At 30.2% G+C, this 17490-nt stretch overlaps 1 protein-coding gene across 2 annotated transcripts in view; it reads right to left on the reverse strand.

Moving 5' to 3' along the window:
* LOC123706356 (protein scarlet-like) overlaps positions 1-17490 on the reverse strand; it is a 55044-nt gene that overhangs the window by 1686 nt on the left and 35868 nt on the right. The window contains exons 7-12 of one of the 2 annotated variants that reach the window (XM_045655602.1): positions 15028-15238; positions 14323-14351; positions 13504-13609; positions 11835-12065; positions 8412-8547; positions 5874-6423 (exon numbers count right to left, since the gene is read on the reverse strand). In XM_045655602.1, the coding sequence (XP_045511558.1) occupies positions 6035-6423; positions 8412-8547; positions 11835-12065; positions 13504-13609; positions 14323-14351; positions 15028-15238 (1102 nt within the window). In that variant the 3' untranslated portion in view covers positions 5874-6034. Of the gene's footprint in view, positions 1-5873; positions 6424-8411; positions 8548-11834; positions 12066-13503; positions 13610-14322; positions 14352-15027; positions 15239-17490 lie in introns of those variants that run through there. The other variant, XM_045655610.1, reaches the window with a different exon arrangement.

Consider the following 17490-nt stretch of genomic DNA (forward strand, 5'->3'; position numbering starts at 1 on the left):
TATCATCGAAATAAGTGAAATTCCATCAACATGAGTCCCAGTGAAGGATAAGTAATCACTGTGTTACTTATACTATATATAATATTCATTTTACTATTTACAGTTTTTTTGCAACAATCTACCGTATCGCCTCCTTTTTCTCAACGAACCTCAAATAGGACGTTAATGTAAACTTGATAAAAACCAAATATCATCAAGAAATTAAAGACTTTTTAACGGATTTTAAACGCGATTTATTCATTGTATTATTTTCCCAAGTCTTTAATTTCAAAATGTATAATACTCGCGTAAAATCAAACACTAGAAAATACAAATATCATCAAATTCATATTTATACCCAAAAGTGTAATAAATATGAAACCATCTATTAAAAATATTAGTTTACTAATTATTCAATATAAGTATTAAAAAAGGATAATATAATATAAATAATAAAGTTATTACTTACCTTTTAAGCGGACTCATGTTGATGTAATTTCACTTATTTCGATGACATTTTAGTTATTTTGAAATAAAAATTGCGTATGGCACCTATTTTACAACGAAAAAAACGTCTTGCAATAAAAAAATTATGTCTGATGGATATATCTAAAGGCAAAAGATTAATAATTACGCGTTAAAAAATGACTTTAAATTAGGGATATTTTCCTGTGCAGATAAGATGCGCACTAATAAACGCAACCACTGCGGCCAGCCAGACAGCCCGGACTCTAACCGAAATAGCAAGAGAAACAGTATATCAAAAACCCAACTATACTAAAATGACTTTTTTTTAAACGTTGCTAGCTCCTGTACCATAAGCTTTCGCTTGTGTTATGGAAACCAGATGGCTGATAAACATACATATATAATTTTAAATAAAAACTTATATAGATAATGTTTCTTGTAACTTTATTTTTAATAGTTAGGTAACTACTCATGCATACTATTGGAACTGTGCTATTCGAGGCAAATTATATATTCTCTTTCCAGAGTAAAAACGAACAGATGTAAGCTTCCTTACCCTTGACAAGTTCAATGATTCTTTTAAAAAATGCCCTATAATTTTATCAGCTACTAGCTGCTCCGCGCGGTTTCACCCCTGTGACTCCATTCTTGTTGGTCGTAGCGTGATAATATATAGCCTATAGCCTTCCTCGATAAATGAGCTATCTAACACCGAAAGAATTTTTCAAATCGGACCAGTAGTTCCCGAGATTAGCGCGTTCAAACAAACAAACAAACAAACAAACTCTTCAGCTTTATAATATTAGTAAAGATATAATAAACAAATCAGATTATAGAAAACATATTTATTAAAATAATAATTAAGTAAAAATAAGCTAAAATTAACCTATAGTAGGAAACATTATTGAAGACCTTATATGCCAACTTATATGTAATAAAGGATGGTATTTATATAAATACAGATATTATAAATACAATAGAAACGATTTATTGCGGAAACCATTTAAAGCGACACATTGATACGTATCACGAACATTAATATTGTAATTTTTGCACTTTTTCATTGCAGTCTATGAATTTTAAAATGTCGAAGCTTAGAAATTCCTTATAAAATTTTAAACAAATATATCGAGTCATGTATTATGTCATTGGTTACATCAACGAATTAAAGAAATGTAAAAATAAATGATGCAATAATTTCAACTTTTAATAATAATATGAAACGAGTTTTTTTTTGCATCGCTATGTTGTCAAAATGACACATGAAATGCAAATAGTCCTGTCATGTTTTTTTATCTGTGATGAAAAATAATGCTCTTCCTGTTGCTTTGCTTAACTGCATATTTTGATTTTGAAGTGAAACTTCTTTATCGGGGTTGGAAAAAAATTTAGTGTAACATTTTTCTGTTAGGTACGCGCCATCTTTTTCTTATCCCTACCACGCGTGAAACGACGTATTTCTGTAAAGTTGCATATAGTATTTTTTTTTAATAATAAGGTCGTAAAGAAGTTTCACTTCTTACGTGTGTACACTAACTATTACACGCACACATTTTTTTCTTATTATCAATATGATATTTACATTTTTTTTTAAACATTTTCAATGGGTAGCTACCTACCTACCTACTAGGTGAGCGAGTAAATTAAGGATCAGATTTGGTACATAAAGTTAAATCACCTACTCTTAAATATCTACTTTTCCAAAAAAAAAAAACAGTTATAAAAATATGATTTATTACATTTAAGTTAAATAAATTCAGGTTAATTAAAATATATTATAAAATAATACCATATGAACATTATTTTTACATTCATATTTATGTAACAAACTTCATGTGTTTTATTTTGACCTTTGCACCTTTGTTTCAAACCAAAAACTCAACAGAAAACGTTACTCATGACATGAGGTTATGTTAATATTAATGGACCTCAACGTAAATTCCATAGATAACTTCTTTGGACTTGTTTTTTAAAATAACGCCTAGTTATGCATATGTTGATCGAAGAATTTAGTCATGTATAAACAAATAAATTATGTATTTAGGAGCCATTTTTTTGAAGTGAAAGCCTGATTTTGAATATTGCGAAAGAAGTTTCACTTCTGACACATGCTCTTTTTTAATAATTAACATTCAAAATGGTTATACACAGGTTTATTAATAACAATTATAATTTAAAAATAGCTCGCTAGTAAAAATGCTTTTTGTTACATATTTACACGAATAATTAACAATTATTAATTAATTTGCTGCACATGCAAGAATTGTATCAATCAACAAAAGACAGCAATCAATCATCATTGTTGACAGTAAACAATCTTGTTAAATTATTACCGATTTCAATTCATCACGCTATACTCTACATAATTAAGTGACATAGCAACACAGAGAAATGTTCATAAATGAATCACTACATACCTAGTATAAAACAAAGTCGCTTTCTTTGCCCCTATGTCCCTTTGTATGCTTAAATCTTTAAAACTACGCAACCGATTTTGATGCGGCTTTTTTAATAGATACCTAGAGTGATTCAAGAGGAAGGTTTTAGTATATAATTCATTAGGTTTTAGACAAAGCGGGTGAAGCCGCGGGCGGGAAGCTAGTTTATTATATTGTGGAGCATTAACAAACAGCAGAAATTTATAGTATCTACACGAAGACTAGCCTTAAATTAAGTACGTATTTGGTAGGGAAAAAAAATTAACCTCTGTCCGTACAAATTTTTTTCTAACTCGGAAAATAACAGACATATTTTCCGATCAATGTATCTTTACTTTGATTATCGTTACAGTTATTTAGGTTCAGTTAATTTATGATACCTCTATCCCCATTTATAAGAATAAAAAAACTATTGATTGGCACTTAAAACATTTCACACGAGACATCCACGCTTCAAAATACCGCTCAGTAGTTTTTGTTTCACACGCGGTTCGATGTACTCCGAACCCATATTATTTGTGACAACCGGTTATGTCAAAGCCATTAATTAGCCACATTTTGAGCTTGTTAAGGGAATTCGGTATATCGAGTTCACTTTCACAATTATTCAGTAACGGTACCTTTCCAAAATGTACCGAAACTTCTCATGTGTTCCATCGAATTTATATAGCAATTGGGTCAATATCAATGCTTTAAATATAGGTGTGTGCCTTTATATTAAGGTTCAGAATTATTCATTGTGGTTATTTGAACATGTGCGGTGTGTGCCGTGTGTCTCTTGTAACTATTTGTCATCGCAGATAATATCAGTGTTAACAGTTTTAAAAATGTTTTCGTCTTTTTGTGACAAATTTCTAGACGTTTCGCTTTGTTTTTTTTTGTAGTAACATTTTTTATAAAAATTAGCACAAATTACACTTTATTTTCTACAGCTAGTAATTATTATTTCTGTTTAAGTGGTTTTAAAAGTTTAAAGTATGTATTTTAAATGACGTGGTACGTGGTGCGTTAAATCACGCGTCGAGAGAGATAGCGTGCGCACGATCATACCTTCATACTTTTAAACGATTTCATTGATATCTAGAATATCTTTTAATATTTATTTTCATTAAAATTTCATGTAATATAAACTATGTAATATGATGATTTGTTCAATTCTTAGATTACCTAATATCTATATTGAATATAATATTTTTCTGGTCATTTTACTCGATATTATCTATAATCTACATGACGTATCCTATTGTAGTTAGATACTTATGAATCTTACAGGATTTATAGAGTATAGCACAAATACTATTTGCGTTTTTACATATTAGACGCATTGAAATAGGTACAAACTATTTATATGTATAGACAGAGACCAAATAAGTACCTATACTTATTTTATTTATAGATAATTCTCGGGTACCTACCTAGTGTAGGAGCATATTGATAATTGGAGCGAAGCTGGTTTTTAAATGCACTTTTAAGATATCGATCCCCTAACACTAACTACCATACCTACTTTAATTTAATTATTTATATTTATAGAATTAGACTAGGTGTTTAGAAAAATGGCCCTAACATAATTGTTACTTGGTCAATATCAAACACATTTTACGATAAACTCTATAATATAAACTATACTATATTTCTAACTTTAATAGTTGAATTTCGTCACTTCCAAGAATGCTGAAATATTTTAAACTAATTGAATTGAATTATCCGAGTATGTTATCTGCGTAATTATTTTAATAGTATGGCGCTATCATTGTTCATTACTTGCAGTGTTTGAGGACAAACATTAAATATAACATTTAGTTTGCATTTGCACGCAAATAGAATTACATGAAATTTATTTATTTTTAGGACATAATTATTTATTATTAGGTATTTTATGAAAATTATTCTGTAAACAACAACATAGTTCATGTACATAAGAACAATATTGTTAAATAGGTTAAGACTTAAGACTTAAACGGATTTTAAACATGATTTAATTATAATATTATGTAAAATTAGTTCTTACGTGGTCTTTAATTTCTAATAAAAGGTTATTCGCGTAAAATCAAACAAGACAATACTAAATACGACATAATTCATTCAGCAGCCTTTAATATTATGCTTAGTTAGACTTCGTGTGTGCATTTTAAAAATAATTTATTTATTGTGTAATAAAACTATCAATTAGTATAACAGTGGTTTCTAGACAATTTATTTTTTTATAATTTATTCTTTATTGCTGTTTAAAACCTAAACAATAATGGATTCTACGTTAGGACTCTACGATACAAACGCATGATTTTCTAAATTAATAAAATTGATAACATAATTTCTACAGTGTTCTAAAACTATAAAAAAAATATTATTTGAATTGAAATATGCGGATTTTTTTTTATAGGGCCACTATTAAAAAAAATACGATTCGGTACCTCATAACATTAGCTTTTTATTCCAACAAGATTAATAATTTTTTTACTACCTACGTCATCATGGTTATAGTACCTATGCTTTGAATTTAGGCAAAACTTGAATTAATTCTTTAGTCAAATAAACACCTGTGGATACGTACATTGTGCGCTATAACAAAACCGGATTTCATGGTAATCTGACAGCTTTGTAGCCGTTTGGTCCAAATCCTGTTTTTTTTTCTATTACTCGCCATAATTTTGGTACAAACCTACATAATATTAAGTATATGGGTATTTGAATAATTTGATTCAAGGACTTAGTTAATATCGAGTAAAATCACCGAAATTCATGTATAAATAAATCCCTAAATCTTTATTACAGAACTTGACCTATATTCAAAATTTCGCTTTTAATTTTATAATGTGCTTTATAGAAAGTGAAAGCTTACTTGCAGTGCTAAAATAATATCTTGCATGTGCATTTAGCAAAACTAATTCTATAAACTGTGTAACTACTAATTATACTTTTTGACATAGCATTAACTATGTACTAGCGAAACTAAAGGAAGGAACACAAAGGTAATCAAACAAAAACACAAAAGCATTCTTTTATTATAAAACAGTGCGTAGAAAATATTAACTTGCAGTTTTAAATTCGTTTATTAATACAACATACAAACTTAACCTATGAACAATGTTGGACAACTAACAAAAAATAGAGGTTCTGAGTATTATCGAATAGCCTTTACTTTAAAACTAATAAATAGGCGTTCCTCTGCTCCTCTTAATGACCATAAGGAAAGCTATTATGTGCGCCAAGCAGTACATGGTTGCCAAACTAGTGCAGTTCCTCCAGAAGTGTTCAGCTGCGAAGCCGAATTTCCTCAATACATCTGGGCCTGTCTTGATGCAGGGCACGCCTTTGATGTTCACGCAGTTGATGGTTTCTATCGAGTCCCATTGAATGATAGATATGGATTCGACGCCGTAATAGAAGCCAGAGACGTATTTGAGCCAAGAGAAGTAGGGCGACACGCTAGCCAGGTTCAGGTATATGCCAGAAAACATGGTCCCGATTAGATCGAAAGGTACGGACACGAGTGCAGCGGTCTCCATTCTGTCGAACACGGCCGATAGGAATGAACCTGTGAAGGGATAGATATGTAGGTGCATAACATACAAGAGATCCCTAGATTCACAGTTGCAATCTTAGATTGCTAGAGCCAATCAGTGTTTTCGAAAATTTTCTTGGTATATAAAGGTAAGAGTTATGACGTCATAGAACTATTTTACATACTAATAAATTGCAGAATACAATGTTGCTAGTTCTATAACATCATGCTCATAATCGGGGAATATCTTTAACTCTCCAAATTCCTAAAAGAGCATATACATTAAAATTTTGTATTATTTCGATAAATTTTGACTGTGAATCACAGGCTGAATGATTGTGCTGTGAAAACTGTATCGTGCAGTGCGAAGCGTGCAGTTGTAATGTGTATACAGTATGAACAATTGCGGAAGGCATGACATATGATGATGTGGATGATTAGCAAGTATAAATGTTTTATAAACAACGTAGCATGAAGTGATATTATATACAATATTGATTTACTAATGACCAGAATTTAAACAGCAGTTTAACGAATATTAATGCTATTATTTCGTACGTGAAAACTTATGAGCTTTTATTCAAGAGTTGCCAAACAAACAACTTATTCATATTTTTAAGAAGGTGAATTATTGTAAATGTTACAAATATTTGACTGAAATTGGTGACTCAAAATTATTTAAAGAAAATTAAATGTAATAAACAAAACATTTTAATTAAAAAGTAGCAATTTAAGATGGCAACCCTAATCATTCTGTCATTATAATGAAAAAAAGTTATTTACATTTTGGATGAATAATGAAAAATGATGATGATAATATGTACAATATTATTTTTTATTTTATTTGGAGAATTATCACCATATTTACATTTTCCGCCATTGTCATGCATTAGTTACGCGTGTGGAAAAGGCATGTGTTATTTTAACTACAAAATATATTATTTATTTACTAACCCCTTGTTACCTCAAGTTTTATAACTATTATTTTTGTCTTACGAATAATATTTTATCTTACAAGTATATAAACATTTGTAAGTAGTTATTATATTATTCACTGTCGTATCTTTTACTGCAATCTATAGTCAAAACTTGAAATTTTATGTTACCGTAACATTTTCAAATCGTACATATTATAAAAATATATTCAATGTAATAAAATGTTAATACTACGGCTAAGGTGATGTTAGTATCTTAAAATTATACTTATTACGGCATAAGCCTACAAACATTTCACATTTTGCCTGCATCCAACAATAATCGGAACTCAAATCTAACAGACAGTATTTACTAAAACCGGTACCTTTGCCGGTATTCGGAGTATGGTCCCTTTTTTTGGTGCCATTAGGGCTTTTGGCGGTCAACTAATTGGTTGTGAAACCGTCGGCTCCTTTTGATTAAGCATTCGTTATTTGAACAATTTAATAATCAAATTTTACGATGTTTTATTCTCAGAAATGTACATAGCGTATCTATTTGAATAATACACAAAATAAAGTAAACCTTTTCTATATGATGAAGTCTTATGTTTGACTTGATCTCTCACGCGTCCTACTATAAAATACAGATTTAGTTACGCGCGAATAACGTGCGTAGGACGTGCGAAGGTGCTTTTAACAGGCCTATGCCTTAGCTTTAGTCATATATCAAGTCTATAACTGGCAGTAAATAATGATAGGTTTCAGGATAACTGCATGCCGACTTGTTGATATTTTACCATAAAAATATGTTACTTACTGTCCTTCAAGCTTATTATTTTGTTGAATAAAAATTATATAAATACGTAACATATATATCATGTGATTTTTAAGAGTTACTAGTTTACAAACGTCGGGATTCGAAGTCAGTTATATCACACCTCTGTGCGTGTTTGTGTGTAATAATATCAAGTATTTCAGGGACACTTAAAATCATGACGATTTACTGATGATATGATACTACCTTAAAGTCATACTATACTATTCTATGATGACCTGTGACCACTTCAACATGTAAAATACAACTAAATAATCCAAAATATTTACCGTAAGCGTTCGCGTAGTTCGCGCAGAGTACGCAAACGAAACAGAATCCAATCCAGTTGGTGAAGCCGCCTTGCAGACCAGCTATAAGGAACACCAGGCTCACGAAGCATATAGGTTCTACTACGGCTCGAGGAATCTGTAACAAATGGACCCTTAATATATCCTTTTAGGTAAAAGTACCTAGAAGCGAAGGCGTGTCCATTTTGAAGTTTTATGGACACGCCTTCGCTTCTCTTCGCGTGATTCGCCTTCGCAGATGTACAATGGTTATATACTATAGAGTTTTCTTAAGGATAGAATAATTCGCTTCGCTTCGTAATATACATATACGAATTAAAAAGATCCACTAATAAAAATTTATAACCATTTAAATGCTATAAAACTAAAATATCAAATTCATCTTGAATTACAAGATAATACATTAAGTTTGAGATCAAAATAGAGTTGAATGACGAAGCAAATTTCTGCTAATTTTAAACAAATTATTCCTCTAATAACGACGAAATACCTATATAATAAGTAGTATAAAAGAAACTAAAAATAAAACAGACAACATACAAATACAAGACACTACTCTAATCACCATCATTTTCATATTACACAACTTTGCGTCATACATTTGAGTTCTCAGAAGTCTCTAACAATTACAGGCTTGTTTATATTATCTGTTAAATACGCTAATAGTTAAATTATGATTTATTCTGTCCATTGATACGTTTTACACACTAATGTATGCATACAATTAAGTTATCAAGATAAGAATTCATCGCGGTTGTATATCAAAATTAAATGTATATCTTGATTTAAACTGAATTGCACTGTCGGTTTAGTCAGTTGTGTATAATTAAATATGAATAAATTAACCTAATGAATGATATAAATTCATAGAGAATTTAACGTTTTATTATATTTTATATCTACAGTTTTGTACATGAAGTTAAAAAGTCGTATTAGTACATATCTACTGTATGGTTTCATCATTGCATGTAATTACTTTTTTCTTAGATTTATCTGCCCTAAATAAACTAATCAATAAATTGAGATACTATAGTTTGACCACATCGGTACATTACATAAATTCATGAATGTGAGTAATTGAATTGATTCCATTACGTATGAGTATATATATTATATATATTTTTTTTTACTACCCCAAAATATAAAATTTATACGCACAAAAGGTAAAAGTTGTACACTACCTTAATCAAGTATATAAATCTCATCGACAGGTTTAAAATAACCGTAAATTACATGTTCTAAACCAACCTAATACATGTAACTTACTAAGTAAAGTCCTATCTCTTCAAGATAAATAAGTACTTAATTAATTCAGAATTTATGTGGGACATTTGAAGATTATTCAATTACGAGATTTACATTTTTATTATCACATAAACCTGATGGGAAGTCACCACATTATATAATATATGTATATCGTATACTAGCTGCGCTTCGCGGTTTTACCCACATTGCTTCGCCGTTGTTGGTAGATAGCCTATATCCCGCCTCGATATCTAACACCGAAAGAATTTTTAAAATCGGAAAAGTAGTTCCTGAGATTAGCACGTTCAAAGAAACACAAATTCTTCAGCTTTATAGTATTGTAGTATAGATAGGATAATATTTTTGAAGTGAAACTTTTTTGTCGGGGTTGGAAAAAAATTTAGTGTAACATTTTTTCGTTACGCGTGACATTTTTCCGTTACGCGCCATCTTTTTCTTATCCCTACGACGCGTGATTCGACGTATTTCTTGTACAGTTGCATATAGTAAATAATTTTTTGAAAAATAAGGTCATAAAGAAGTTTCGCTTCTTACGTGTTTACACTAGTACACGCACACATTTTTATTACTAAAAAACACATTGCATCTATTGATCTGGATTTTAAATGTGTTTATTGATTATTTTATATTAGGTGACTACAAATTAATTACACAAGTTTTTGCAAGTCTCTTATGTTGTTTCTATACCATTAGTATAATGAATTATATGCAAGTGATTTTTTACATTTTTTCACTAATTGACTTCCGTGACATCGTGTTACAAAAAATAAATATGTAATAGAAATAAGTTTTTTTTTTTAGAGCTACAAATAATTCAAAGGCAGAATAGATTCGGTATTATGACCTCTTATTACCAGACAGTTTACGCCCTGAATTGAACTGGCAAATTCATATTATTATCGCAATTACCAGCCACATAATATGCGATCATAAATTGAATTTTCCAGTCAGTTCAATTCAGGGCGTAAACTGTCTGGTAATAAGACGTCATATTACGGCCCCAGCCAGAACAAATTTACTAACTATGGTGTAACTTTCTTCGTTGAGCTTTGGTTTATTTCTTTTTTTACAGTCACCGTAATCTTCGCGGTTTCACCCGCGTGGCTCCGCTCCTGTTGGTCAGCGTGATGATATATTGCCTTCCTCGATGAATGGGCAATCTAACACCGAAAGTATTTTTCAAATCGGTCCATTAGTTCCTGAGATTACCGCGTTCAAACAAACAAACAAACAAACTCTTCAGCTTTATAATACTAGTATAGATATAACCGGTTAATAGGTTCTCCACTTAAAAATGCTTTATTTTACTAAATGGAAAGTCATGAAAACAAACTAGAGAAGGGAGTAATTAAAAAATGTTTTAACATACTTAAACGAAGATAACTTAATGCATTTTTAATTGGGACCTGTTTAAGCTATTACAATTTGAAAGTTCATAACTTGACCAATTTACACCTTGACAAGCCCCGTCCGATTAGGGCCCTTCTGGCCTCCTCCACTCAAGCGACAGCTCAAGCCGAGGTTCGTGGTCCCCGTCAAGGGGGGACGCCCTTGTGCATGTCGCTACCAGGGTGAACCTTCAGTTCACCCCCGCGTCCGCGTTAAAATGTAAAAGCCCTTCTGGCTAACATTGAGAAACACCATACAAAAAAAAAAAAAAAAAACCTTGACAAGCAATTTTGAAAATTTTTATGACAGTAGTTTTATCATTAATTTTATTTTATACCTACTTACGTATATTTACTGTTTTTATAAGCTTTATAGGCACTTTACTTGGATTTTAACTCACTCAAAATATACGACGAATCTCGATTGCATTTCAAGTAACAAAAAGTAAATATTTGACATACCTAACTTCTACAAACTATTAATTAAAATCAAGTGTCAATCTATACTAATATTATAAAGCTGGATTTGTTTGTTTGTTTGAACGCGCTAACGGCTAATCTCAGGAACTACTGGTCCGATTTAAAAAATTCTTTCGGTATGTTAGATAGCCCATTTATCGACAAAGTTATAGGCTATATATTATCACGCTAAGAAGCGGAGCAATGTGGGTGAAACCACAGAGCACAGCTAAGGTACAAATAAAAATCATAAAAAACACATATATTTAAAAAAAATAACATAGAAACTTACCCAAAATATCATTTTCGATACATAATACGGGAGCGGGGCGTACAGTCCACTAGCGGTTTCCCTCAACAGTATAGGTACTTCTTGTGGAAACGTGATGAATACCGCATATATGAAGAGGAATATCGTCTCCGTTATCGTGAGGTATAGCAGACCCTCCGCGTTCTGTATGTCCCGCTGGTCGAGTTCCGTGAAGTGGCCCATGTAGGGTATCGATATAATGAGCCCCACGAACTGTTGGTTTGGAAATTTATTATATTGAAAGATGTTGAATAAGCTGGCGGAAATTTATTATATTGTTAAAGACCGGCTTCTTCAATATACACATGGTGAAGAAGCTGGGAATGTGGAAATAACATATATGTGTATACATTACGCCTACTCCCAAAACTAAAGTACACATTTCAAAATCACAACAAAGATATAAATCTCATGTAAACATTAATAAAACTATTATAGGTAGGTACTATGTAATAGCAAAGCTTTAAATTTCAGCATTGAGTAGTATGGGTAATGAAAAAGTGGCTTTTGAAAATTGATGACATTGTTTCATTGAAGAAGCTTTCTTGTTAGTGATTAGTTTTTATCAGTAGAATTTGGAGTGTACAGTCTTCGTAATGAATACTCTTAGAAACATGCATGGTACATACCTATATTTGTGAGTGTAGATGAAATTTAATACAAAGTATAATTTTAATACACACTATACTAACTAGCCGAGCTATGTAATTTATATGAAAATAAAATTTAAATTAATAACGGTATTAAAAAAATTGCAAATAGAAAAAAATATTAACAAATTAATACATTCTTGAATAATGTTTCTTGACAGTCAAAGTTATAATAGACCATATTTATGTGACATATAACTTAGCTAGAATATTGATAAATATTGAATACTAATGAAGGTTACTTTGTAACTGAACCAAGAGTGTGTATTTATGTTCTAAACATTGTTGCAAGTTGAATTTCAAGTTTAAACTTTATTATTTTGTATTAATAAAGTATATTATTAACACTAAAGTAATTCTATCTGTGTGTTGTAAGTTCTCACGCCTAGCCGAGTGGATAATATAATATCTATTAGTTATATTATATTCAGGTATATAAATAAGAAATTATTCTATACTTATGTATTTTTGTGGATCATAAGCTCTGTGATTCATTGACATATTATTATGCCATACTTTTGAAAAAAATATACAATTAAAAATTAATATTACCAAATAATATGTACTAAAAATTAATAATATGAAAAATAAAGTATGTAAAATAGATATTAAAGATACAATCTGTATATTTTTTACCCGACTGCCAAAGAAGGAGGGTAATGTTTTTCGAGTGTATGTAAGTATGTATGTATGTCTTTTCCTTTGTGACCACCTGTAGCCTAAACGGCTTGATGGATTTTGATGTATGAGGTATCGTTAGATTTGTCTTGATTACGGGAGTGTCATAGGATACATTTTATCCTAAAAGTCCCACAGGATAAAGACAATAATATTTTTTCTAAATTTCCCTTTAAAAAAATATGTATGCGGTATCATTAGATTCATTTCAATCACTCTTTTTTTAGTGTGCAGTCGGGTATTTTGTTTTTTTAATAATTTACTTGTTAAAACATGTGATGTTATAACATGATAGTAAAAATATAAAAATAAAGATATCTTACCATTAGAAGCAAAAATTCAGCTATGTATATAGATTTGTTGTGCTTTATGCATATAATATTTCTCCATAACAACCAGTAGAATTGGACGAAATAGTTTACTTTGACTCTGCAATAAAAATATTTTGTTAGATATGTTTGTTACACCTACGAAACAGCGTCGTAAAATTTTATTTCACTGTTAGTAGCCTTGTAGGTTTTAGATACAAAATATTTTAAATGCTATAAAATGAGAAAGATAAGGCCTCGAGACAAATGGCAGAAACGCTAAGAAATAAAATCGGATATCGATACAAATTGACATAAGCTCATCACGTTTTGCTAAGGATTGGGTCACATTTCACTATCACTATTATTGACTATCACGAACAAAATTTTCATCCAGCCGAAATTTGTGTGTGACCGAACCATTACCAAAATATCATGAGTTTATGTCAATAATTAGCGATAGCAGTTTCTAATCTTTGGCGTTTCTGCCATTTGTCCAAAGGCCAAGGAACTGAATATAATTATTGTCAACTTTACTTTAAATATTTTATTAAACAAACAAAAATTTTTTTCTCACAATATTATGATAATATCATATTATTCAATTACGTTAACTGTTTTGAAAGAAAATTTATTTGATGACAGCTCAATTAGGGTATTTAAAAACCTGTTTTTCAATTAAAAATAATCAAATCTAGTAGTTTTTATAGCGGATGTATGTCCAATAAAAATCCAAATAGCTTAATGTGTCAAGAACTAAATAAACTAAATTAAAAAAAATGGACATTTACCTGATGATATTAATTTATTATTAACAAATAAAACAATACTTACAGAGTTAGGTACCGCTCGAAGTATAAATTCTAAAATAAAAATAAAACTATTAAATTAAAAGAAATAAAATACATAAAAACAAAAGACTTATCTAAATTAATTTAAAAAAACAACCAATAACTAAACTAAAATGTATTAAATTCAAATTTTAATATTTACAAGATAACGGAAACGAGCACAAATTCAGGAAAGTGCGATAAGCTTATTGTAAAACGATTTGTTACAAACGCAATGAATTCAATAACTGCAACATAATATAATTTAAATGTCGGTCAAGTGCATGAGACTACGGAATTGATTTTTATATTTATTTGCTTGTATTTTGTGTTTTTTTTTTTATTTCAAAATGCTTCTGCACTGACATTTTTTTTACAGGTCGATTTTTTAACAGCTAGTGATGCACATAATGTATTATCAATTATGGCAACAAAATAATTTAATTTGCAAGAATTATTGAACTATTGGCTCTGTGTGAGCCTTCTTTCTTCTTTAATCTTTATACATATTTATTTTACATATATCTTTCAGGTACCTTTCGAGCATTATAGAGAGAAAAATCAACGGAATATTAGAACAAACCATGTTATATTTTTATACAGTTATAAGGAATCAAATAAACCTGATAATAAAACCAATTCATTAGTCATAATTTCTAGTATCTGCCGAACTATCTATGTTCTACAAACATATCCTTGAAGAACGTACCTTTTCATCAGAATTCCCGTTAAAATATTCCAGTTCATCCTTAACATCGCCCACCCTGCTCTCAATAGCCGCTGCTATATCAGACCGCTGGTACTCGTTGCAGATTCTACGGATCCTCTCGTGGCTTTCCATCTCCTTGTCCGTCTGTACTCCTAGTAGGGACACGTAGTATTCTGCCGCGTTGAAACCCACTGGGCATTTGTAGTTCAGCCTAGAAGGTTTTTTTATTTAATAGTTGGAAAAAAGTATGTGCTAAACTAGGTTTTACCTATGTAGCAAATTTTATACTAAACCATTCAGCTGTGGAAGAGTTACAAACGTACATACAAACATTCTTACAAACTTTCACATTTATAATATAGAAGGTGCCAAAAGACCCGCTGAAGTCATTTGAAACACTTCAGACGTAAACTTTTTGAGACAAATAAACTTTAATAATGTTACCAAAAGTCTTGTTTTTGCGGCGAATATTATGATAATAAAGATAACATTATGTTCAACATATTAAAACTGTTTAACAACACAATAAGAATAAAAACTGCAATATAAATAAAAACCTCACAAGCATTCAGCTCTTCGGTAAAATTTTTATTATTGTGGCATATAAGGACAATCATTTGGTCTTTAATACGGACATTTATTTGTACGACAACTTGGAAACATGCTCAAACAATCACAACGGAAAGGGTAGAGCTAAAGAATATTATTAAACATGAGTCCTATCTAGAATTGTAATTTTACTGTCATGTTCACAGTTTTGTAAGTGACAAACAAATTAAGAGCCCGCTACACGATCAAGTGACTTGAAGGCAACATTCTAGAATATTCCCTTTTGATTATTGACGTTATTTAGGACTGAGTTTTGAACATCTTCTGTCTATCAACGTAATTTTTTATTATCGTAGTAAACAACCGTTTAAAATGTGCTTAAATTGCCTGTCTTTTGACAGTTTACTGGTAACATATTTATATTATTAGAATAAGTTTTAAAAAGGATAAATAAAGTATTGAAAATATAGCTCTTAGAGGTATTATTAAATATAACCGTTACGGACAAAATAATGGCCTATTAGTTATAACCTACTTCCTATAATGCAAATATGTATTAAGATACCGCGAATATTAGGAGTGGGCGAAAAACTAGCAATATTAAAGAAACTTAAACGTCTATATGCTCCACAACCTTATTACACCTCGCTCTGAAACTTCTAGAAATTATTTGCAAGAATATAACCATCTTGTAACATTCATGCATCTGTTAACATATTAATGACGTGTTGAGTCCTATTCTACACGCGATAGGAGTTCATTTTGTTTTTATGACAATCTTTTATTGAAAAACACAAGCATTTATACGAGAAAAGCTAAAAATATAAATTTATATTTGCATAATGTAAACTGAAACTTATAGCAGTAAATAATAGATAATTTTATTGATAGCAAGTTACACCTACGCATTGAGACTTAATGCAAATAGCTTTTATTTCTAGAATTTACCTGAAGGGATAAAAGAAGGTTCTGTTGTTAGATTAACATCTGAATTTTAGAATTCACAAAATCTAAAATGAAAAAATTATTATTTTTCGATAATCGAAAAATTCGATAGTGCTGCGGGTTATAATTAACCTTTTGGAAAATAAATTAGTATTCAAATGACATATTAAAGGCTTATTTTGTGTTCGTTAATCTAAATATACCATGTTTTTAAATGTTATACGTTATTTAATTATTCCAATCGACACATTTTCTCACTAATTTGGGCTTCATAGATCGGTTAAAATTAATTATCATTTAAGTTACATGTTATAATTATCATATAAAAACTATTTATCATTTAAATTTCTCAGTTTGCATATATTTGCGTAAATTATTAAAAATATTATTTTGTGCTGATTTTAATTATAATTTTAATAGTTCAATTATGATGTTTTGTAGTATATTACTACAAAACATCATAATTGGAACCTATGGTGGTACCTATTATTATTCCACTAGCCATGTCCCGCGTGGCTCCGTTCCTGTTGCTGTAAGCGTGATGATATATAGCTTATAGCCTTCCTCGGTAAATGAGCTATCTAAGACTGAAAGAATTTTTCAAATCGGACCAGTAGTTCCTGAGATTAGCGTGTTCAAACAAACAAACAAACAGTTCAGCTTTATAATACATATTAGTATAGATTTCTAGCTAGACGTAACAAAAAACAAGTCACACAAGAATAAAAAACCTAAGATTTGGAACAAAGAATTGGCCTTGAGATAAGCTTTAAACAAATGGATTCTTACATAAAAAAACGACAAACATGCATACGCGAAACACGTAAATGGAGTTTATTAACCCTAGATTTGGGATATTTCTATTTATTTCAGACAGCGTCTAATCTGACGCAGTCTTTAAATATTATTATGCAAACGATGCCTCGTTATTAGATAAAATAAACGTGTTTATATATGTATGTTTCAGTA

This window comes from Colias croceus, chromosome 1 (genome assembly GCF_905220415.1).
Source record: "Colias croceus chromosome 1, ilColCroc2.1".
NCBI lineage: Eukaryota > Metazoa > Arthropoda > Insecta > Lepidoptera > Pieridae > Colias > Colias croceus.